The sequence below is a fragment of the Copidosoma floridanum genome, unplaced genomic scaffold (genome assembly GCF_036245765.1).
Source record: "Copidosoma floridanum isolate Cflo_tuat_1 unplaced genomic scaffold, Cflo_Japanese_pri ptg000020l, whole genome shotgun sequence".
NCBI lineage: Eukaryota > Metazoa > Arthropoda > Insecta > Hymenoptera > Encyrtidae > Copidosoma > Copidosoma floridanum.
The window spans coordinates 25,771,909-25,792,648 of NW_028321897.1; the positions used below are offsets into that span (position 1 = coordinate 25,771,909).

Sequence of the window (20,740 nt, forward strand, 5' to 3'; positions counted from 1 at the left end):
AACTATTACTTGTAATATGTAACAAATATAATGTAAAAATGTATATTACTGTACCAAGGCTACACGTACTCGTTTACAATAAAGCCTAAAAATAAAAACACCACGTAAGTGGGTATTTATTTGAAAAAAAAAAAAAGTATATACCGTTACTATGTAACTATAAGGTATTTTTTCTTGTGACGTCATTCCAAGATGGCGCGATCACTGGATTTTTTTTTCAAATTTGCACCAAATGTGGAAAACCAGCTGTGGAATTCACGAGGACGTCCCAACTAATAATAATGCGTTTAAAAACTTCAGGTTTTAATAAGCTATCGAATGAACACTAAATTTTTTACATCTTCACTTGGTAAGCAATGCAAAAAATGAATAGAATTATCACGGGCATAAAGTTAAGTAGAAAAACATTTTATTTTTTGTGCTCACCATGATCCAGTTATAACGAATTTGAAATATAGTCAATGATTCCCGATGCATTAGAGGAAATTTTTCGTTTGTTTGACAAAAGTGTAGTTTTAATGAAAATCAATACAGAAAAAAAAGTACTGCAATCAGGCGGATTTTACCCGTCTACTATACACATATATATGGTTGCAAGCTTCCTTGCCTCCACGATCATAATAAAGTCCCACAACCTCTGACGAGCTGTCAAAATTGAAGTAGTGTGTGGCAAAAACATGAATAAAAGTTGTTGTATAAGTGGTTGTCACGATAAATCTGCGAAATGTTGTTGTCTTTATAGATAAAGAAATGATTTCATTTCGTTCCTCTGCACTGATACTTTTATATTTTTTATTGTCCAGAGAAATCACATATGGAATACGAAAAAAAGATTTCGCATATTTATCGTGACAACCACTTATACAACAACTTTAATTCATGTTTTCGCCACACACTGCTTCAATTTTGACAGCTCGTCAGAGGTTATGGGACTTTGTTATGATCGCGGAGGCGAGGAAGCTTGCAACCATATATATATGTATAGTAGACGGGTACAATCCGCCTGATTGCAGTACTTTTTTTCTGTACTGATTTTCATTAAAACTACACTTTTGGCAAACAAACGAAAATATTCCTCTAATGCATCGGGAATCGCTATTGACTATATTTCAAATTCGTTATAACTGGATCATGGTGAGCACAAAAAATAAAATGTTTTTCTACTCAACTTTTATGCCCGTGATAATTCCATTCATTTTTTGCATTGCTTACCAAGTGAAGATGTAAAAAATTTAGTGTTCATTCGATAGCTTATTAAAACCTGAAGTTTTTAAACGCATTATCATTAGTTGGGACGTCCTCGTGAATTCCACAGCTGGTTTTGCACATTTGGTGCAAATTTGAAAAAAAAACCCAGTGATCGCGCCATCTTGGAATGACGTCATAAGTGAATATACCTTATTGAGGTGTATATATAGTTTTTTTCATGTTAAAGTGTACTATCGTGTACGAACCGTGTAGGGTATCCGTCCCAATTATATACCCTTTCCCTATCGTGGACCCATTATCACATTATTAATGATAAGTTAAACGAGTGTTTCAATAGCACAATGAATTATTTTTTGAGTTGTTATTTTCTCTCTAATTCACTATAATAATGACAAATAATAGCATTTAAATAATGTTATATCATTAAAATAATATATTAAAAAGTTACACAACGCTTTTGACTATTTTCTTCATCATGCCTTGTTGAAAACCGTAAGATACTCATATTTTTGAAATGCTGTATAAAAAATTGGGAGTATTATTTGAACTCAAAAAATTGTTTTATATATCAATAAGAGTTTCAGAAAAATAATGAAAATAAATTATACTCCTAAAAAGTACATTTATATACATTATTAGAGGGTCCACAATATAGCCATGATTATCGGCTCTGTCTCTATTATGGACCCTTTATTCCGCCAGTATTGAGTGCACACATAACCTTCAACTTCATGACTTCGAGCTGTTGTTTTCATTCTAAAAGTAAAGAAAGAACTACAACAAATGCCTCTTAAAAAATGCACCAAGAAGACTAAACAACCATAACAAAGTCGTAAAAAATATAAGATTAGTATGATAAAAAAAAAGTAATAGTAATTATCACAAAATTAGTTTTATATAAAAATTTTTTCTTAAAAACTTATCTCAAAAAGTGCGTGGTTATATATTTTGTTAAAAGTGTGAGAAGAACTTATAAATAAATCTCAAATGTTTATTTAATTACAGAAAAATATTTTTTTACATTATGGACAGGGTCCATAATTGGGGGGTCCACATTATGGGCAGGGTTCGTAATAGGGGGGTCCACAATAGGTTCAAAGTCCATCGAGGGGGTCCGTAATACGGACAAAATTTTTTTTTCTTGTTTCATCATTAAAATAAAAATAACAAAACTTTTTTATAAAAAAAAAATTTGATGTTAAAAAAGAATCAAACGACTTATACGTTATTATACAAGGTGTAGTTCTATTGACCGTTAGACACAAAATAAAGTTGAGCTCGAAATTTTTCTTAAAGGGTCCATAATTGGGACAGATACCCCTATTACGTACATGCATATAGCTGTATAGAAGTGTATATATATGTGTTTATATACATATATATACATATATGTGTATATATATATTGAACAACATTTTATGTACCTTAAGTTTCAAACGTTGAAATCCAACGAAAATCCAAAGTTATTTTATTTGGTTGAACAACTAAGTAACTACCAAAAATACATTACGCCAGAGCTAAAATTACAAAATAAATTTATTATACTTTCTATACACTAACACAACTAGACTGTAAGTATAAGAGCCCACAATCATAACCTCTATTAGTTATAAGCACTTAGATACCCAGATAATTAGAAAAGTAACACTTTTTCAGCGATATCTTTCCATTCGCCAGAGCTAAAATTACAAAAAAAAATTTATTATACTCGCTATACACTAATACAACTAGACTATAAGTATAAAAGCCCGCAATCATAACCTCCATTAGTTATGACCACTAAGATTCGCTAATATTAAAAAAATAACACTTTTTCAGCGTCATCTTTCCATTCGCCAGTATTAAAATTACAAAAAAAAGTTTATAATACTCTTTATCAACGAATACAATTTAATTGTAAGTATGAGAGCCTACAATCGTAACCTGTATTAGTTATAGGCTCTTTAATACCCAATACATTGAAAAAACAGCACTTTTATTGGCGATAATTTCCCATTCACCAGTGCTAAAATTACACACTAAGTTTTGTTTTACTCTCCATACACTAATACAACAAAAGTGTAAGTATGAAAGCCTGCAATTATCACCTATATTAGTTATGAGTAGTTAGATTCCCAGATAAATAAAAAAATAGCACTTTTTCTGCAATATCTTTTTATTGGTTGGTGTTAAAATTACAAAAAAAATTTTAATATACTCTTCATACAGATTATTTTAAAGAATGATGAACGTCAAAAATAACCAAAACTTGTTCGTACAATTTTCTAATTTTTTTTGGTAGTATAACATGCGGTAATTAATTAACCAGTTTGCGAGACATCAGTCAGTGTATAAAATCACTGAAATACCTTAGCAACATTTATTATTAGTAAAATCTGCCTCATTTATCATTAGTAAAATCTGCCTTACAATGAAAAATAGAAAAGTCAAGGTAGCGGTACCACTCTCAAATCATCTCCAACGGTACAAAAAATACAAAACTGTTCTATGGACATCTTCTCTCTGAGATTTTTCAAACGGTAAGTGGTGTATCAATAGTCAAAAATCGTGTGAGGCTGATTGCATCCCATGAAAACACCGCTTACGGTGACTTTTGTAAAAATTTTAAAAATTCAATATTGTATTTCGAAAACCGTCTTTACGAGACCTTAAGGGTCGCTAATTACGATTTTGTACTCCAAAATCAAGTAAAGGAGGTTGCACCCCATTGAAACCACCCCCAAAAAAGACAGAAGTAGAAAAATAATTTAATTTAAAACTTAATAATGAAAATCTTGTCTCGGAGATTTAAACTAAAAAAACGTGTGAGGATTAATTCGACCATTAAACCTTTAGGACGAACGGAAATAAAAACAATAAAAGAAGGTATAATTTACAGTTGGAAATCGTCTGTCAGTGTTTCTTAGGATTTTCTGCTTTTAAATCAACGACGAAAAAACGTGTGAGGGTAGTTTCACCACAGAAAATCCACCCCTAAAAGTATGGTAAGTTCAAACCTCGTTTCACCTCGTAAATAATTTCTCAGGTGTTAATAAGATCCGGAATGGAGGTAAATAGTGATAACACTATGTAGGTGCAAGTACGCGGCAAACAGTTTTTTAACTCACATTAACACGAATTAAGATAAACCCAGCTATATATTTGGTATGTTATAGAGATAATTTTGGCGAGTGTGTCTAATTTTTTTTTAAATTTCAAATCATCCAGAACCGAGGTAAATGGTGATAACACTATGTAGGTGCAAGTGCGCGGCAAACAGTTTTTCGACTGCCATTTGAACAAATCAAAATTTGAGTTCGTTATTCTAGGATCCAAGCGTCCACAACTAGTGAAATTATGTTAGCAGGCATAAAAACTTACAGATAAATTGTATCAGTAAATAAAGAGTACGAAAAAATTTTTTCGTGAATGTCACGCTAGCGAATAAAAAAATATTGCCGCAAAAGTCCTATTTCTTCAAATTATTCGGTATTTCAAGGCCTGTAACTATTTTAGGTTATGACTGCGGGCTATTATACTAACAGTTTAGTTATCTAAGTGTATTAAAATTTTTTTTCCAATTTTAGCACTAGCGAATAAAAAATTGTATTTAAAAAAGTGCTGATTTTTGAATTTGTTAGGTATTTAAGTGCCTGTAACTATTTAAGGTTATGATTGCGGGAATTAATACTTACAGTTTAGTAAAATTAGTCTCTAGAGAGTATAGTAAAATTTTTTTTGTGAATTTAGCTCTGGCGAATGAAGAACTATGGCCGGAAAAGTGTTGTGTTTGTAATTATCTGGCAATCTGAGTGCTCATAACTAATAGAAGTTATGATTGCGGGCACTAATACTTACAATTTCTTTGTAATAGTGTAAATCATGAATTATAAATTTTTTTTTGTAATTTAAACACCGGTGAATGGTAAGATATCACCGAATAAGTGCTAATTTTTTAATTATTTGGAAATCTAAGTGCTCATAACTGATAGAGGTTATCATTGCAGGCTTTCATACTGACAGTTTGTTGTATTAGCGTGTAGAGAGTATAATAAAATTATTTTTGTGATTTTAGCACTGGCAAACGGAAAGATATCGCTGGAAAAGTGCTATTTTCTTAATTATCTGGGAATCTGAGTGCTCATAACAAATAGAGGTTATGATTTTGGGCTCTCATACTTCAAGTTTTGTTGTATTAGTGTGCAGAGAGCATAATCAAATTATGTTTGTAATTTTATAAGATAAGATTTTTAAATGAAAAGATAGACTATGATTCATGTGAAAATAATCAAATGGTATAAAGTTTCTGCAGAAACCAAGTTACAAAAGGTTTGTAAGATACAACGAACCTTCTACGGTCTAAAGATTAGCTTAAAAGTGTGAATAAGAAAAAAAGCTGATAGACAAAAGCATTATAACTTTACTTGAAAATCCAATAGCTAGAATAACGTCTCTTCACCTGGAGGAAGATGGACAGGTGGCTTTGCAAATATCATATTGATTGCTAGTTATGGTGTTCGAAAGCTAGAGAAAATAAAGGACAAGTTAGAGTCCGAGTTTAACAAAACTGACATGGGAGAGCTAAAACATTTCTAGGAATAAATACGAAGCGAGACTAATGTAATCACACCAAAGTTTTGCAGACTGAAAAGGCTCATTGACAATAAGCGGCCTTGCAAAAGAAATATTTAGCGACGCAGTTTGTGACACAAAAACAGTCCTACATAGCTTTGTCCGCATGTCAGGCTAAGTGTGCAGTTATGAGTGACGCACGTCCATATATGGCATCTTTCTGCGTAGTGTAATAACAGAGCTGCCGAAAGCTGGTAGTCAAGTTAGTAACAGTAACAAGCTAAAACATACGTTTCATGCGAAAGAGTGTTACGTTTGAGAACGTGGCTAGAAGTTTCGTGTAAGCTAGATAGATGGAGTTTCAGAAGCAGATAGCTGACATCATGAGCAAGAATCTGTTCTATGAGACTCATATTCAAGTAACAAACATGATTGAAAATAATTCTTACTCTGTTCACATAAAGTAATAGTCATACAGGCAGATTCGGGCTAGCTGCCAAAAAAGGGAGTGTTGAGTTTGACTTGGCGCTCTAGCCTGTTAACTCTTCAAAAAGTAATATGGCGTCCACTAAAACCGACATGCCTAAATGCAAGTGACAGAGAGATCAAGCGTGGTGGCGCAACTTGCTTCTCCTCCTACTGCGGTAATATCTCTTGTCAAGAGTAGTCGCTGTGCTATACATAGGTACTAGATTTAACCGATTTTTCTTGTTTATTGATTACTGATAAGATAGTGAATGTTTATAGAAAGTAAGAATCACACTAGTAGTTAGAAAACAAAGATAAAAGGTGCAGTGTAACAAATAAGTTTGGTCATATAATATAAAGTTCATTTCAGTATGTATTCAAAAAAGTATTTTTATTGGTCCCGAGTATACTCCAGTCATGTTTACCTCTGGCGTTAAATTGAAAAGCTTTAAAGAAATTAACGTTAAACAATGTCTTAATTAGGTGTGCTAGCTTGTAATTTAAATAATGCATACGAAGCTCTTGCTTTTATAAACTAAATGTATTTATTATTTTATTATTAAATTTTTGATTTCTTTGGTAAGCATAAACATTACCTTTCTGTAAATAAAATATTTTTGCAGATTCTAATATATATTATGTAAATCGTTTCCACAAATAAAATTGGCGTTGTAAGTGCAACCATGCACAAAAACAATTATATACATAATAATTTATACTAATTTTTTATGAATCGTATACACGTATTCTCTTAAATAAAATATTTTTTCAAGGGCTGGAAAACCTCCTGTTGGATTACATTTAGATGTTTTAAAGGGAGATAAACTCATTCAGGTAAGCGTCATTTTTACTTTTATTTACTTCTCTCCATGTGCAATTAAAATCATATTTTCTATCCAAGTAAAGTTAAGTTGAAGGATTGTAAGCCAATATTCATGTTTAAAACTTATTAACCAACAAAAAAGTCAAGAAACTATCAAATTTAACACAAACAAGAAAAAATATTTTGAATTTTCTCTAGAAAGCAAACAAAACTGCGTCGTGCATGTTAGTAGTGTTTAACTCCGTGCGTTTCAACGAAAGTTTTTTTAGAGCAAACACAGGATCCCCCAATTCAAGGCTCGTAGTAATGAAGTAGGACAGCATAAAAGTATGCGTATTTGCGAGGCAAGCTTTAGAGAATTTATGACTGTGGAGAAAAAAGTTTTATATCTACTGAATCTGCTCAGGAAAGTATACAAAAAATTAGATTCGTGAGGTGAAGTATAATTTTTATAATTATTCGTTAACATGTGTCATTTTATGTTTTTACCAAAAAAACAGTAGCAGCAGGTTGAAAATTCTACAAAAAAATATACGTATGAAAAATTTTTTAACATATTTTCTGGGCATAATTTTTTTAATCGAGATGTTCGATAAAATTATTAAATTTTTGAAACAATTTATTAATTTGACTGAGACAATGATCGGCTCACAAACATTTTTTCTTATTCTTCCTAAACTTGAATTTAAAAATCCTCATGCTAAAAAAAGTTACGTTTTATTTCAATTATTTGTGAGATTCACAACTTTAAAAAAAGAGAAAAAAGTTTTTATAAGACACTACAAAAACAATCCCAATGCTCATCAGTAATTTAGATATTTAATGCGATAACACTGGGTGCACAAGCAAATTTTGATATTTTTATCACGATGTCAATAGTCAAAAATCTTCCCCTAGGTGTGCGTCGAATGCACAACTTACTGTTTACCAGACAGTTGCTCTACCATTGAGAAATCAAAGGCTTTGAACTCATATGCACCGCAGGTTAAGATTTACTTGAGTCTCGTATAATATATGAGATATCAACGAGTATGTAAATCATTTTCTTTTTCTATCTAATGAAATCAAGCTATGCGTTGAGACACAAATAGTGAGATTTATCTAAACTTACGGTGCGTATGAGGGTACAGCCAACCCCTTATAGCTCAATAGTAATGCAAATCTCCAGTAAACAAGATATTGTATGTTTGATCTGCACCATGAAAAAAAACGAGACACGTCAGATTTAGCTCTAAAAACCATGCACGTCGAATTTTCATTTAAGAAACAAACGCGTTTTAGAGTCTCTAAAATCCAACCTTTTGCATGGAAAAACATTTTATCTATAAGGTGTCTACTGTTTAAACTAAAACCTAATACGTTAATAGTTAAAACAGTTTTTTGAAAAGGACAAATAAAGTTAAAAGAAATCTAATTTAAACTTCAATTGTAAACTAATGTCATTCATTCATATGCAAACGGAGTCTAACATTTAGGTTTACAGAAATCAGAAGTAGAAGTTTATATCCAAGGATTTTAACATAAAAGTGTCAAGTATGATTTCTTACCTTATAAATAAGTAGTAGGCTCCAATCAAATTAAAAAAAAAAAATTAAAAAATCGTGTTCAATTTTACATATATTCAATAATTTTAAAATTAATAAGTTCAACAATGAGAATCTTATGACTATTACTAATTATATTCTTGAAGCTTGCTAATTGACTTTAAGAGATACTGAAATAATAATATATGTCCTTCAAATAATAGTTGTCCTAAAATTTTCTTGTTGAATAAAATGTCGTCGATAGATAACAGGAACTTAGCTAATACATGTATACTTAAATTTAAAATACTGTACTGTCAAAATACACAACTTGCCAATCTTCAATTAAAGACATGATAAACTTAGCCTTACGATACACTACCTTTGACGACTGCAGCACGCAGCAAAATCTTGTGTCCCTTTCTTGCAGCAGCGTGTGATGAGAAAAGAGCTGAGAAGAAATATGTTTTTTCACGTTGTTTTACCTCACTGATGGCTGCAGCACATGGTGCTATCCAAAGCCTCTCTCAGGTCACGGTATATGACGAGAGGGAGAGGAGTGATGCTTTTTTCCGCTGTTTTGAGCGCCCTGTCGCGGCAAATCAGCTGAACCACACGCACGTTTTAACAGTGGAGGGGAAGATCAAAGTGTGCGTACGATGGGTACCGAGGTACCTAGTGGAGGGAGAAGGAATAGGTGCTTATACATGGGGATAGCTATATATTTTTTGTAGGTACACTTGCTGTCTCCTGCTTGAGCTCTCGGCTCTCGGCTCTTGCAGCTCTCGCATTCATGTATACCTATATTTGTTCCTGATGTGATTTTCCCTCAAAAACGATTTAAAATGTCAGACAGTTATTATACGGCCTGTCATGTACTACTCGTTGAATTAGTATTAAATACTTGTACAGCTAAATACTTAAATTTCCTTGTATAACATAAAAAGCTGAGTAATAAAAATGTGAGCCCCAATGTTTAATGTTGATTCTTGGAACTAGATCTATATGAAATTATCATTCTTAAAAATTGAATAATTTATGTTGTTACAGCTACGCAAAAAAAATTAACGTTATTAATAAACATATACTGTTAAATTAAAAAATATGACTCATTAATAAATATTCTACACGTAAAAATATCCCAATAATATACACACTCTTAACTATTATTCTTATGTTCATTTCATTCAGAAGGATTTTTCTAGAATTTAAATGTCATTTTCCAACACATAATTTTTCTGATAAGAATAAGTAATTGTGAAAAAGTTAATGATATAATAATTCTACTTGTAAGTCAGTTGTACTCCAAACAATTATATCAATATAAAAAAAAATTTATTCACAAACTTAATTTCAAGCGCTTCGATGTAAGCATATGTCACTTTGAGTACTTTATGAGACTGTGCTGTAGTAGTCGAGGTGGTTAAGTGCTGCAATGTATACTTTTACTTTGAGCACTCCCGGGTTCAAATGTCTTCCGTGTCAGAATTTTTTTTTTTTCATATTTTGAACCTTTCGTTTTCGTTGATGGTACTACAAAACTTTTTTCAATTATAGTATTTAGTTCTTATGTATACATTGTGTAATGACTATTCTTTGTAAATTCATTAGTTAGGTGATTTTTTTAGTTATTAAAATGTTTCTAAAGACATATAATGTAAATAGTAAGTAAAATGTTTATTAACATTTCATCCTTGTTAAGATGGCTACACAACTATTATTGATAAAGTAAAAAATCATTAAAAAATGATTCAATAGTACTTAGTTTTTCACACCGTTTTGACATAAAAGTTGCGATCAACACTTCGAAAGTGGTCAACACTTTTTACAACCTTATTAATAACTGTATAAAACTTACTTAAATATTCAGTTGAACTATTAGAAAGCAGACAAATTTCTTAAAACAGTGATTACCAATTGATTTTTTTACAACAAATGAATGAAGCTCTTATAAAGAGCAGTAGTATTTTCCTTTGTTTCTTTTCGAGAAACAATACGTAAAGAAGACTACGACATAAACAAAGAAAAATATTTGTGACGTTTTTGTTGAGTACTCAGCAGATCTGCATTACAAATATACTTAATTGCCTTAAGAAGCGACAAATACTATTAAATCGTATGAAAAATTTTCAGTTTTATAAATTTATCTAAAGATTTTTCCACTCATTCTTGGGTTGTAAGCAAATTATTGATGTTGGGAAATTAGAATTTGTTTTATTACGCAATTTTTTCGTTTGATTTAACTACTGTTAAGGTTGAACATTTTTTAACGTAAACAATAAAAAATTTTTCTCAATAAATTTTTTAAAAGCAAAACATTTCGAAGCGTAATTTTTAGTTTGTTAATAAAAACTTCCGAGTAGTTTTCAGAGCCATTTAAAGTTAAACACAAGCTTATGGATAAAAGGCTTAGTTGACTGGAGAGTAATGTATGGTATGGCTTATTGTAAAGAATACCATTGAAGCATTAGTAAAATAAAAGATATGGTATTGGATATTAAGGACTTAAAAAATTTCTTTTTATTTACGAACAAAATCTTTTTACTGTACAGATAGTACTTTTTTTTTTTTAACTCATCAGAAATTTTTTTGTAGTCTTTAAGCTGAAAACACATTATTTAGAAAAACGACTTTATGAGTGGGAGTACTTACGCGAGCGTAATCACTTACATTGATTAAGTTGTCAGACTAATTTTAATTGTTCAGAGCAAAATATTATTTTTGAATCCATACACCAGTTAACAAAAAAATTTAATTTATACTTTATAAAAGTTGATATTGTACGTTTTAGGCACAACCGACGTATGTATGCCTCATATTTTTTTAGAGCCATAATTGTGACCACTTATAAATCGTCTATATTTTGTGTGAACCATATTTTGTACTTAAAAAGAGGGTAGTTACAGTATGTCTTGTGGTGTATGGATGTTATAAAATATCGGTGAAAAAAGTTATCGTGGAAAAACTAGATTTTTTAATTTTTTTAGAGCACTGTACTAAAAACATTGTCAAAATTTTATGCTTTGATCAAACTTATCTGAATTTAAACCATCAGCTGAGACATTTAACCCAAATTTGTCAAAAAAATTTCAGTCTATTCAGATCATATCTTCTCAAGTTAGTCTCAAAACTTGATAACATACATATGCGTTTCACAGACAGATTTGTATATCTCAAAGTACAAATTTTTTGTATTGCATTTTTTATTGTAGATCGCATTAAATGCAAACACTCTATAATAGAAAACAGATACAAAAAAGTAATAGAATAGTTACAGAAGTCTGATACATAAAAAAATTTAAATTCTACTAAGTATGAAGTACACATTTTGAAGAATTTATATAAATACAACTTTTTAATCTAATTTTTTCTCTTAAATACCTTTTTAACGATTTAGCCGCCAAAAATCGCTTCTAAATGGCTAAAAAATTGTTCTACACCATCTAATTTTTGTGAATCACATTATAGACAATATTTAATACAAGAATGCTAATTATTTGAATATACTTTTTCATACTTACCAATTTTATCTACACTGTTCTTATCATACAGTAAGTTACCAAAAACATTTTAGAACGTCTGAAACATTTTGTAGCATGTAACATACGAAGATAGAATATTAATATAAAAACTAAGTTTGATGCAACAACGGGAGTACGTATCAATTAAATCCTATCATTTTAATGACACATTTTACTCTGATAATTGTAACGGCGCTGCTGTTTGGGGTTCGTGGCAGTTTTGGTAGAGAGGAGAAGGCACGTAATGGGGCACAAATAGAGCAGTGAGTTAGGGAGACCAGCTTGGGATTGCGAGCGAGCCGGACGTGCGAGGAGAGTTAGGAACCGGTGAAAGGCGCGAAGAGGTTAGGGGCCTGGATGGATGTGTCACCAGGAGCCCGAGCAGCGAGGATAAGCATTGCTGGTATTGGATATTGAGTCACCCGAGTCAGCGCTACCAACCTAATCCGAAAGAATACTTGGCTAGCAGGGACGCCTTCCAGCCCTCACATTTCTAGGGTGCGTTTTTCGACCTTGACTTCACACTCTGTAGCCATTGGTAAATAAAGTAAGTCCGCTCTACATTAATTGTGTGAAGTTGATGTATTAGCTCGCGAGGTCTGCCCGCTGCATAGGATGCAGAAGTTGTACGCCGATTGTAGTTACAAATAAATGGGGGACAGCGGTCCCACCACCGAAGTTTATTATAACGTACTTAATTTTTAATTCCACATACATACACACACACACACACACACACACGATTTGTTACTGCTCAATTAATACTTTGGATTCAATATACCTATGAATACGTTGCAGCTGTTTCGGTACACAGTACCTTCCTCAGACGTATGTACATCAAGACAAAATAATTTATACCGCGTTATTACATTGAAAACATACACACATAAATCACAGTTCAACCACTGACAAAAACACATACGCATCGTACATAGTCAATAAATAGTCAGTAAATACAATCATGTTATTTATAAATTTAGCAGAGGTGAATTATTCAAATTCAATATATCATTTAATAATGTTCTGAATTTTTCAACTTATTGATCTCTAATGCTTCCAACAAATCTAACTTTTTTTCTTTTTTATATATATGTAAAACTTTAAACTTTTCATTACAAACATGGTCACAGTTTATTAAATGACTAGAAGTATCTAATTTCTTTGGATAAGCATTTTTATGTTCTTTTAATCTATACTTTAAAGATCTGCCAGTTTGTCCTCTATTTTCATAATACAAGATCCACAATTATTAAATGATATATTGAATTTGAATAATTCACTTCTCCTAAATTTATACATAACATGATTGTATTTACTGACTATTTATTGACTATGTACGATGCGTATGTATTTTCGTCTGTGGTTGAGCTGTTATTTATGTTTGTATGTTTTCAATGTAATAACGCGGTATAAGTTATTTTGTCTTGATGTGCGCACGTCTGAGGAAGGTACTGTGTACTGAAACAGCTGTAACGTATTCATACGAATAAAGTAAAGTGAAGATCGACTACAAACAAGTCACTATTATTTAATATACCTTTCTTTTATTCATAATATTGAGAATCTTTTATGATTAATGCATGTATATGTGTGTGTCGTCAGATTTAATAATCTTGCGGTCCCGGTCCTATACTTGTCATTTATTATCTAGCTACTCCACGTATCAGGGACAAACGTGGCCTTGAGTTATAAGCCAGCGGAGCACCCGACGCCCGGGCTTGACTAAAGTGACATTAGGTAAGGTTTACAGGTCGTTTGGCATGTATAACATACGTCGAAGGTTCTCCAGCCTGATAAGCCCGGTCGAAACTACATAAGTCAGGACATAAGGGCACGTCCTGTTCCCTGTGTCATTTCGCCTTGCGCACCCTGTTAGGTAATATATAGATTAGTCGTGCACCTCATGCAAGACGTAGTATTCTTTATAAATTAAGCTGCTTGTTTGTTTTAAATATACCAGTTCTGTGTATATATTACTCCAATCGCTTTAGTAATTGGCCGCTAAAGAGTTTAAAAACTTATCAATTTTGCTTCGTTTTTTTTCTTTCATATCACTATCAAAATTTTCGCATTTCTTTTAAAAATCAGTCGCATTTCAAAGTTGTTGACAAATTTCGATTATTAATGTTATGTTTTCTTAGTTTTAAATTAATGTTTAGTTTTATCTTTACAGAGATTTCAGAAACAATTTTTGAAATTTGTACTATTTATGTAAAAAGTTTGTATATTTAAGCCTAAATCTTCCTATTTTTTTAAAAATAAAATAATCTTTTTTTTATTACAATATTTCATTGCGTTGTTTCATTATTCTTATGTATTAAATAAATTTTTTTTATCGTGGCTCCTTTGGCTAGAGAGAAAAAGAGTGATTCGTGCACATGGGATTGAGAACACGCAACGGAAACGTGACAACGTTGCACTTAGCCAGTAGAAGCAATTGCTAGGTTAACCTCTAAGTTGGGTGAGCTGAGTGACGCATGCTCGCTGCGCTTCAGAGTTAAGACATTGCTACATTTACCGAATATGATTGCAAAACATAACTTTGTGTGAGTAAAAGTTGTTTTACATAAAAACCATTCGGTAAATATTACTTTTTTTCTTCCGTATTCGTTGTAACTTTCTCTACACACGTGCCAAATTTCATATGAATGGTGAATCAGGTTTAAAAGTTATTTTGTTATAAAGATTAAATTTTACAGTATTCACATACGAGTCTATGTCATCATCTCTAACTTTTAATTATTATATTTACAAAACTGGACGGTTGAAAAATTTGAAAAAATTAAGTCTTGGAGCATTATGAAGAACCAGTCGTTTAATTTTCATGACAATCATAAATCATTTTCTTAACCTCAGGAACCACCTAAATCATTGATAAATATCTTAAGGTCTCATTGCCTGATATGATTTTAGTCATCCAGGGCTCAGAATGTTCATTTTACACATGATAATAACAGCTATGATGTATGAATATAGTTGGGAATGATTTCAATTGAAAAAGCATAAAAACTACAAAATTTTGTATGATCAATTTTTGTCACCTTTATCTTATCAAAATGCCCATTAATTAATGCAAGTAATAAGTGTATGTGTATGTATGTGCATGCATTGAAATGTTATCAGTCACATTTAAGAATTTTTTGAATCAATTTTAAAAAACTTTAAGTTTTTTATTTTAAAATACTGTCAAAAACGGTATCATAGCTACACGTACGTGTGCCCCCTCTTCCTTAGACCTACTGAAGACAGTTGTAGCGGGAGAGAGAAGGGGGATGAGTACATAAGATGCCGAAGAGAGCTCGCTCTCTGATTGAAACTGTCAATAATGAAAGTTTTACGCACGCGACGCGCTCTTCTCTCGTTTTGGATAAATAAAGAAATTGATATTAGTTCCTTGACTATTTGCTTCGTGAGCACCTCGAAGCCACGGAATCCCATGTAACATATTGGTGTCAGAGGTGGGATGATCATCGCGATTAAATAAAATAAAAGTAAATTTTTTTTTGGTCGTTGTCGACAGTAAAGTATCGACTCTTACGAATTTTGAGAAACACATAGTGTTGTAACACGAAGTAAATAAGGAACTGCTACAAGAGTGATCGGCGAAAGAAGGAGTTAAAGGAACGCATGGAGAAAAGCAACTTCTAAATAAGGACCAAGGTGAAAGAATACCAGGGACTACAATAGGAGATCGAGCAAACAAGGATGTTAAAGGTTTTGGTCACCATCGTTCTCGCTGGGAGCATTTGGTAAGTATGTAAGGTTATAAATGAACGAATACATTTATACTGCCCCAGGGGTCCTGTTAAAACTTTTAGTGCGATACAAATTTATCTTTGTTGTTATATTCATTTTGCGTTCGATGTCCTCCTCATAAAATCGGTGGCGCGTCACTAAAGTAATTTATCGTGTGTCAGAAAAGAATAATAAAATTAGACACGTGACAACAGTTAAAATAAAATGGGTTCACCATCGTGGAATAGGAACACAAAGAATCGTACAGAAATTTATTAGTGTTTAAGCGTTCTCATACAGATAGGAAATAAAAGATAACGGAAAAGAATAATAAAGTACCTACAATGGAGAATTGCGACGAAGCGTTAAATGACGCAATGAGTGTTAAGAAGGACGAAGGATGGAACAGTACAAGCGAGAAACACACTCGGAAATTTCAACACACAATGGAAAACACTACAAAACACCCCGCAAGTTCCCGAATAGTTTATGCCACAAGGATACGCGGGACTTGAACGTACCCAGCTATTAGGTATTTCGGGACCTGTCGTTGAACTGACAGGGATACGAAACCAAAGTGCAGGATACCAACAAAAGTCACCGTTATTCAATTTCCCCTTGCGGAGCAATAATATAAATGGGGAATTCCTTCTACATGAACAACATCCGGTTCAACCAGTTGTGGTACATACCAGCCCTATAATACACCAGCAAGCCACATACATGCAGCCTTCGAATGCACACGACATACTAGCTCAGGTAAATAGCACATCGGGTGGCATCCCAATATTTAAAGAGGACCCAATTAATTTCCCGCTATTTAAAGAGATGTTACAGATAGCAAAAACAACAATTTCTTGGCCATACGAAAAATATTTTATAGGGACATAAGGGGATAAGTTAAAGGATATAGCTGCAAACCAGTTTCTTGCGCAGCTTTCACTATTTAATACGATCGATGAGTTTTTACTAACACTCTCGTGACGATTTAAAAGCATGGGGGGGGGGAGGGTGGAGACGCCGTTAGCAGAGTTGAAAATCTTAACGCAGTATCCAAGTGAATCGATTGCACACTACTGCAGTCGGGCACAAAGATTATGTAATAAAATCAGAATGACCCATGAATCAAATCCACACCTAGGGGAAATAAAGAAGACAGCACTGAAAAATAATTTAGATAGGGAAGTGGCTAAACAATTTGTATACGGTCTTAGGGCACCATGGAGTTAGAATGGAGCTGGACTTAGACTGGCAACGATAGAGGAAGCTATAGAAGCCGCCACAAGCGTAGACAACGAGATGAGCTTGCGTAACACGAGACAAGGACCGTACAATTCCTATGCAACACAGGAAAGTTACCACAGAGATAAAAAGTATTTAAAAATAAGTGAATTAGCAATCAATGATGCACTAATGAAAAGCACAGACATGGAGTACGAAGTTAGTGGGTTTGGCGAGTACAATATATGGTGTTTATATTGTATAGGACACTACAAACATAGTACTAGCGAATGCAAAAAGCTGTATAAAGATGCTCTTAATGGAAAAATAACGAACCCTGACAAACCACCCGACGAACCGTGCAAAGAATCTGATAGAGGGGAGAATAAGAGTGGAACTGCGTATATCTCATCTTATACTACACAGCCAAATGGTCCCAACTTTAAAACTAATAATAATTATTTTTAACAGTAAAAAAATATGGGCATAGTCGTAACAGACGCCCTAATGATAACTATAATAATAATAACTATAATAACAAAAATAATAACCATCCTTAAATCATCCAGCGGCCACAGAATAGTGATGCAGGTAATTAAAATAGGCCAAACGGAGAGAATCAAAATTTTGATAATAGAAACAGAAATAATAGTACAAATGGGGGTAATTGTTATAGAGGGCAGTATCAATATCGTACGGGTTATAATAACCAGGGACGATAACGAGGAAACGAAGCCATGCATTTCAGAAATGAGCCGCAAGATGCAAGAATAAACGTGGGAATTTAAACTCCAACGATGCTCGATGCGCTTTCCAAACGTCGAGCATTCAGCAATAGGAAGTAAGGTGATAAACGCGCTCAGTGGTAGAGGGCAGCAAGTATACGTATAGACAATGAAATGCACATAGGTGCATACACATGGCAGGCAGAGACAGAGGAGCTCAATAGCAGTACTCCGAGTTAAACACAGCCTGTAAGAGAACTTGTTAGTGAGCTCTTAAAAGCTTACAAGCTCTTAAAAAAAAACAAAGTTTAAATGGGAAGAGCAGCAAGAGCAAGCCTGTAAGACACTTGTCGAACCGTTATGAAGTGAGCCGGTGCTCATTGCACCTACTCTGGACAAGCACTTTATAGTTACAATGGATGCGTCGAACTACGCAGTAGGAGCAATTTTAAGCCAAGTTGAACTGAGAAAAGATAGACCGTGTGAATATGCTTCATGATGCCTCCGAGAAAGCGAATCACGCTACCTGACGTATAATAAGGAACTGTTGGCAATAGTGGTCGCAAAAGAACAGTTTTGGCTGTTCTTACTTAGGCGCAAACTTACATGGTCATAGATCATGAACCACTAAAATATTATCATACGTCAAACATACGATTTAACAAGCTGAAAGCGGAACTACGACGCTACGAGTTTGACATAGTATATCGGCCAGGCACTTCAAACAAAGCACCTGACGCACTCTTTCGGAATCTAGTAATAGGAGAGGAAGAAATAAACGCTGAGCAGACACGCCAAGAACTGTATTAGCTGGCGGACAAACAGGAGAAAGAAGGACTAGCCGATAGCGATGGTCCTCTGGTGCGCGTTTTTAAAATACGAGAAACCCGTAAACAGCGTATTCAGGGGAATACTAAAAAAGGAAAAAGCGAAGCTTCCCGGATTTTGAGAAGTCAGTTAGAAGGGTGCAAAAGAAAAAACAATTATTTGAGGCACAAAATGAAAATAAGGATGACATGAAAATAGAATGCACAGGCTTGGATACGTTAGACAATGAAGCAAAAAAAAAAAAAGAAAGAGCGAAGGTTGACAAAGGGAACGATATGCATGGAAACGAAGACTCATGTGGAGAAGTGGATTCAGAATCAGAAGAATCGGATAAGTGAAAAACTTTAAAAAAGGAAAGAAAAAAGCTATGTAGCAGGGATGACATCAGAGAAAAAACGGCAAGACCAATCGTTACTGCAGGGGATGATCCTGTTTCCTAAGGAATGATAGACGGAAAATTAGGGTATAATATGAAAGAACCAGGATTTCGAAGGGCAGTAAAAACAACGAGTACACCAACAGCAGTACTGATCGAGGAAAGAAAGCGAAAGTTGAGAAAGAGACAGCTGGCTACATTAAACAGACAAAAGCCGAATTTTTCAATCACGCCGCCAATAACGAGCCCGTTGAAGAAAATAGTAATAGCTAATCATGACATGCCACGAGCGTCAAATAGTACAACGGCACCAAACGTGGAAGAAGAAGAACGTAGGGCAGCTAAGCCCTCAGGGAGCATAGAAACAAACTTCGGTTCAATAACAAGCGGACAAGGAACTGGATATACACGATTTGTTGGAGGGAAAATCTGACGAACTGTGGGCACAAGTTATAATCGACGTAAGAAGACGAGATGCAAAGGTAAGGCTGAGAATGAGGATTAATGTGTTGAAACCCAACGAAAACATACCTGAAGAAAAAGCGTCTCAGGAAAAAGGGAAAAAAATAGACTCAATGTTGCGTAAAATTAATAAGCAAGGCTAATTCGAAGAACCGGGGGATCAAACAATAAAGGAACCCAACTTACTATCAGACACAAAGGCGCTGACAGACAAGTGGCTAGGGTATCTTAAAAATTATACACGAAGAGAAATGAATGAATGCATTCATCCTTATAAAATATTTTCTAAAGTTCCAGGACTACCGCACGACCCTCTGGAAAACTGCCAGTTCCATTGCCTAATAATTATATTTAATCTTGACCTCTTGACTGACGAGCTGAAAACGATATTAAAAAATTCAGAATACCTGCAAAGGTGTAGAGTCAAAGTCAGAGAAAACAGAAGAAATACTAGAAACACATACACAGTATGGAAATGGGGAGTGTGTATACATATTTTTGCAAAAATTTAAGAAAAGTGTATTCGTACATCTAAAATTAAACTGGGAAAATTACATTTATATGCACTATATTACTACGGGCAAAGAAATAATCGGCCACTTACATCTAGAACATGTAACATGCCCCTAATACAAATATTTAACATGGAATCGAAAAGTGATTCACATAACGATGACATCAGTAGTAGTAAAAGGCGTGAAGAACGGAAGAGTGAGCCAGAGCTAAACGAAAGAACAGACTGGCGTAATCGGAAAAGGATAACGAAAGTCAATCAAGAATGGAGTAAGACCCTACTAAAGGAGGGATGTGCATACAGAAGAAAGGGGAGGAGACAAACAGCCAACAAGCAGCGATGGCAAAAACTCTGAAATTACAGTGGAGGGAGAAGTAGAGCAGGTTAATGAGTTGAATGACGCATTATGTGAAACGGAGAGTGAGAATAAAACTAACAGAGCTATACACTCACTGTCAATGGTTTTCCATGTGTGTATTTTTATACACGGTGTGCAGAACACGCCTGACAAATAAAATGCCACCATTTGCACCCCATTGGCACCAAAAGAGGGGGAAGATTAACCCTTGTTTAAAAAACTAAACAAAATTGGAAACCAGTTCTTTAGGTATATCGAGAATCTGGCGTTTATGATTGTAAAGGAAGTGGTACCCAATATGGAAGCGATAGATGCCTCACATAAAAGAGGGTACATAAACCCAACGCGCATGAACAACGACAAAAAAGTCGTAGGTGAAGCTAAAAGTACTAAAGAGAGAAAGGTAACGGTCACAAGTACGTAAAA

At 33.6% G+C, this 20,740-nt stretch overlaps 1 protein-coding gene across 1 annotated transcript in view; it reads left to right on the forward strand.

The window, feature by feature from the left end:
- Positions 1-20,740, forward strand: part of NiPp1 (nuclear inhibitor of protein phosphatase 1) — a 277,471-nt gene that overhangs the window by 177,220 nt on the left and 79,511 nt on the right. Inside the window, exon 3 of the mRNA XM_089593827.1 lies at positions 7,002-7,062. Coding sequence (XP_089449953.1) covers positions 7,002-7,062 — 61 coding nt within the window. The remainder of the gene's footprint in view (positions 1-7,001; positions 7,063-20,740) is intronic.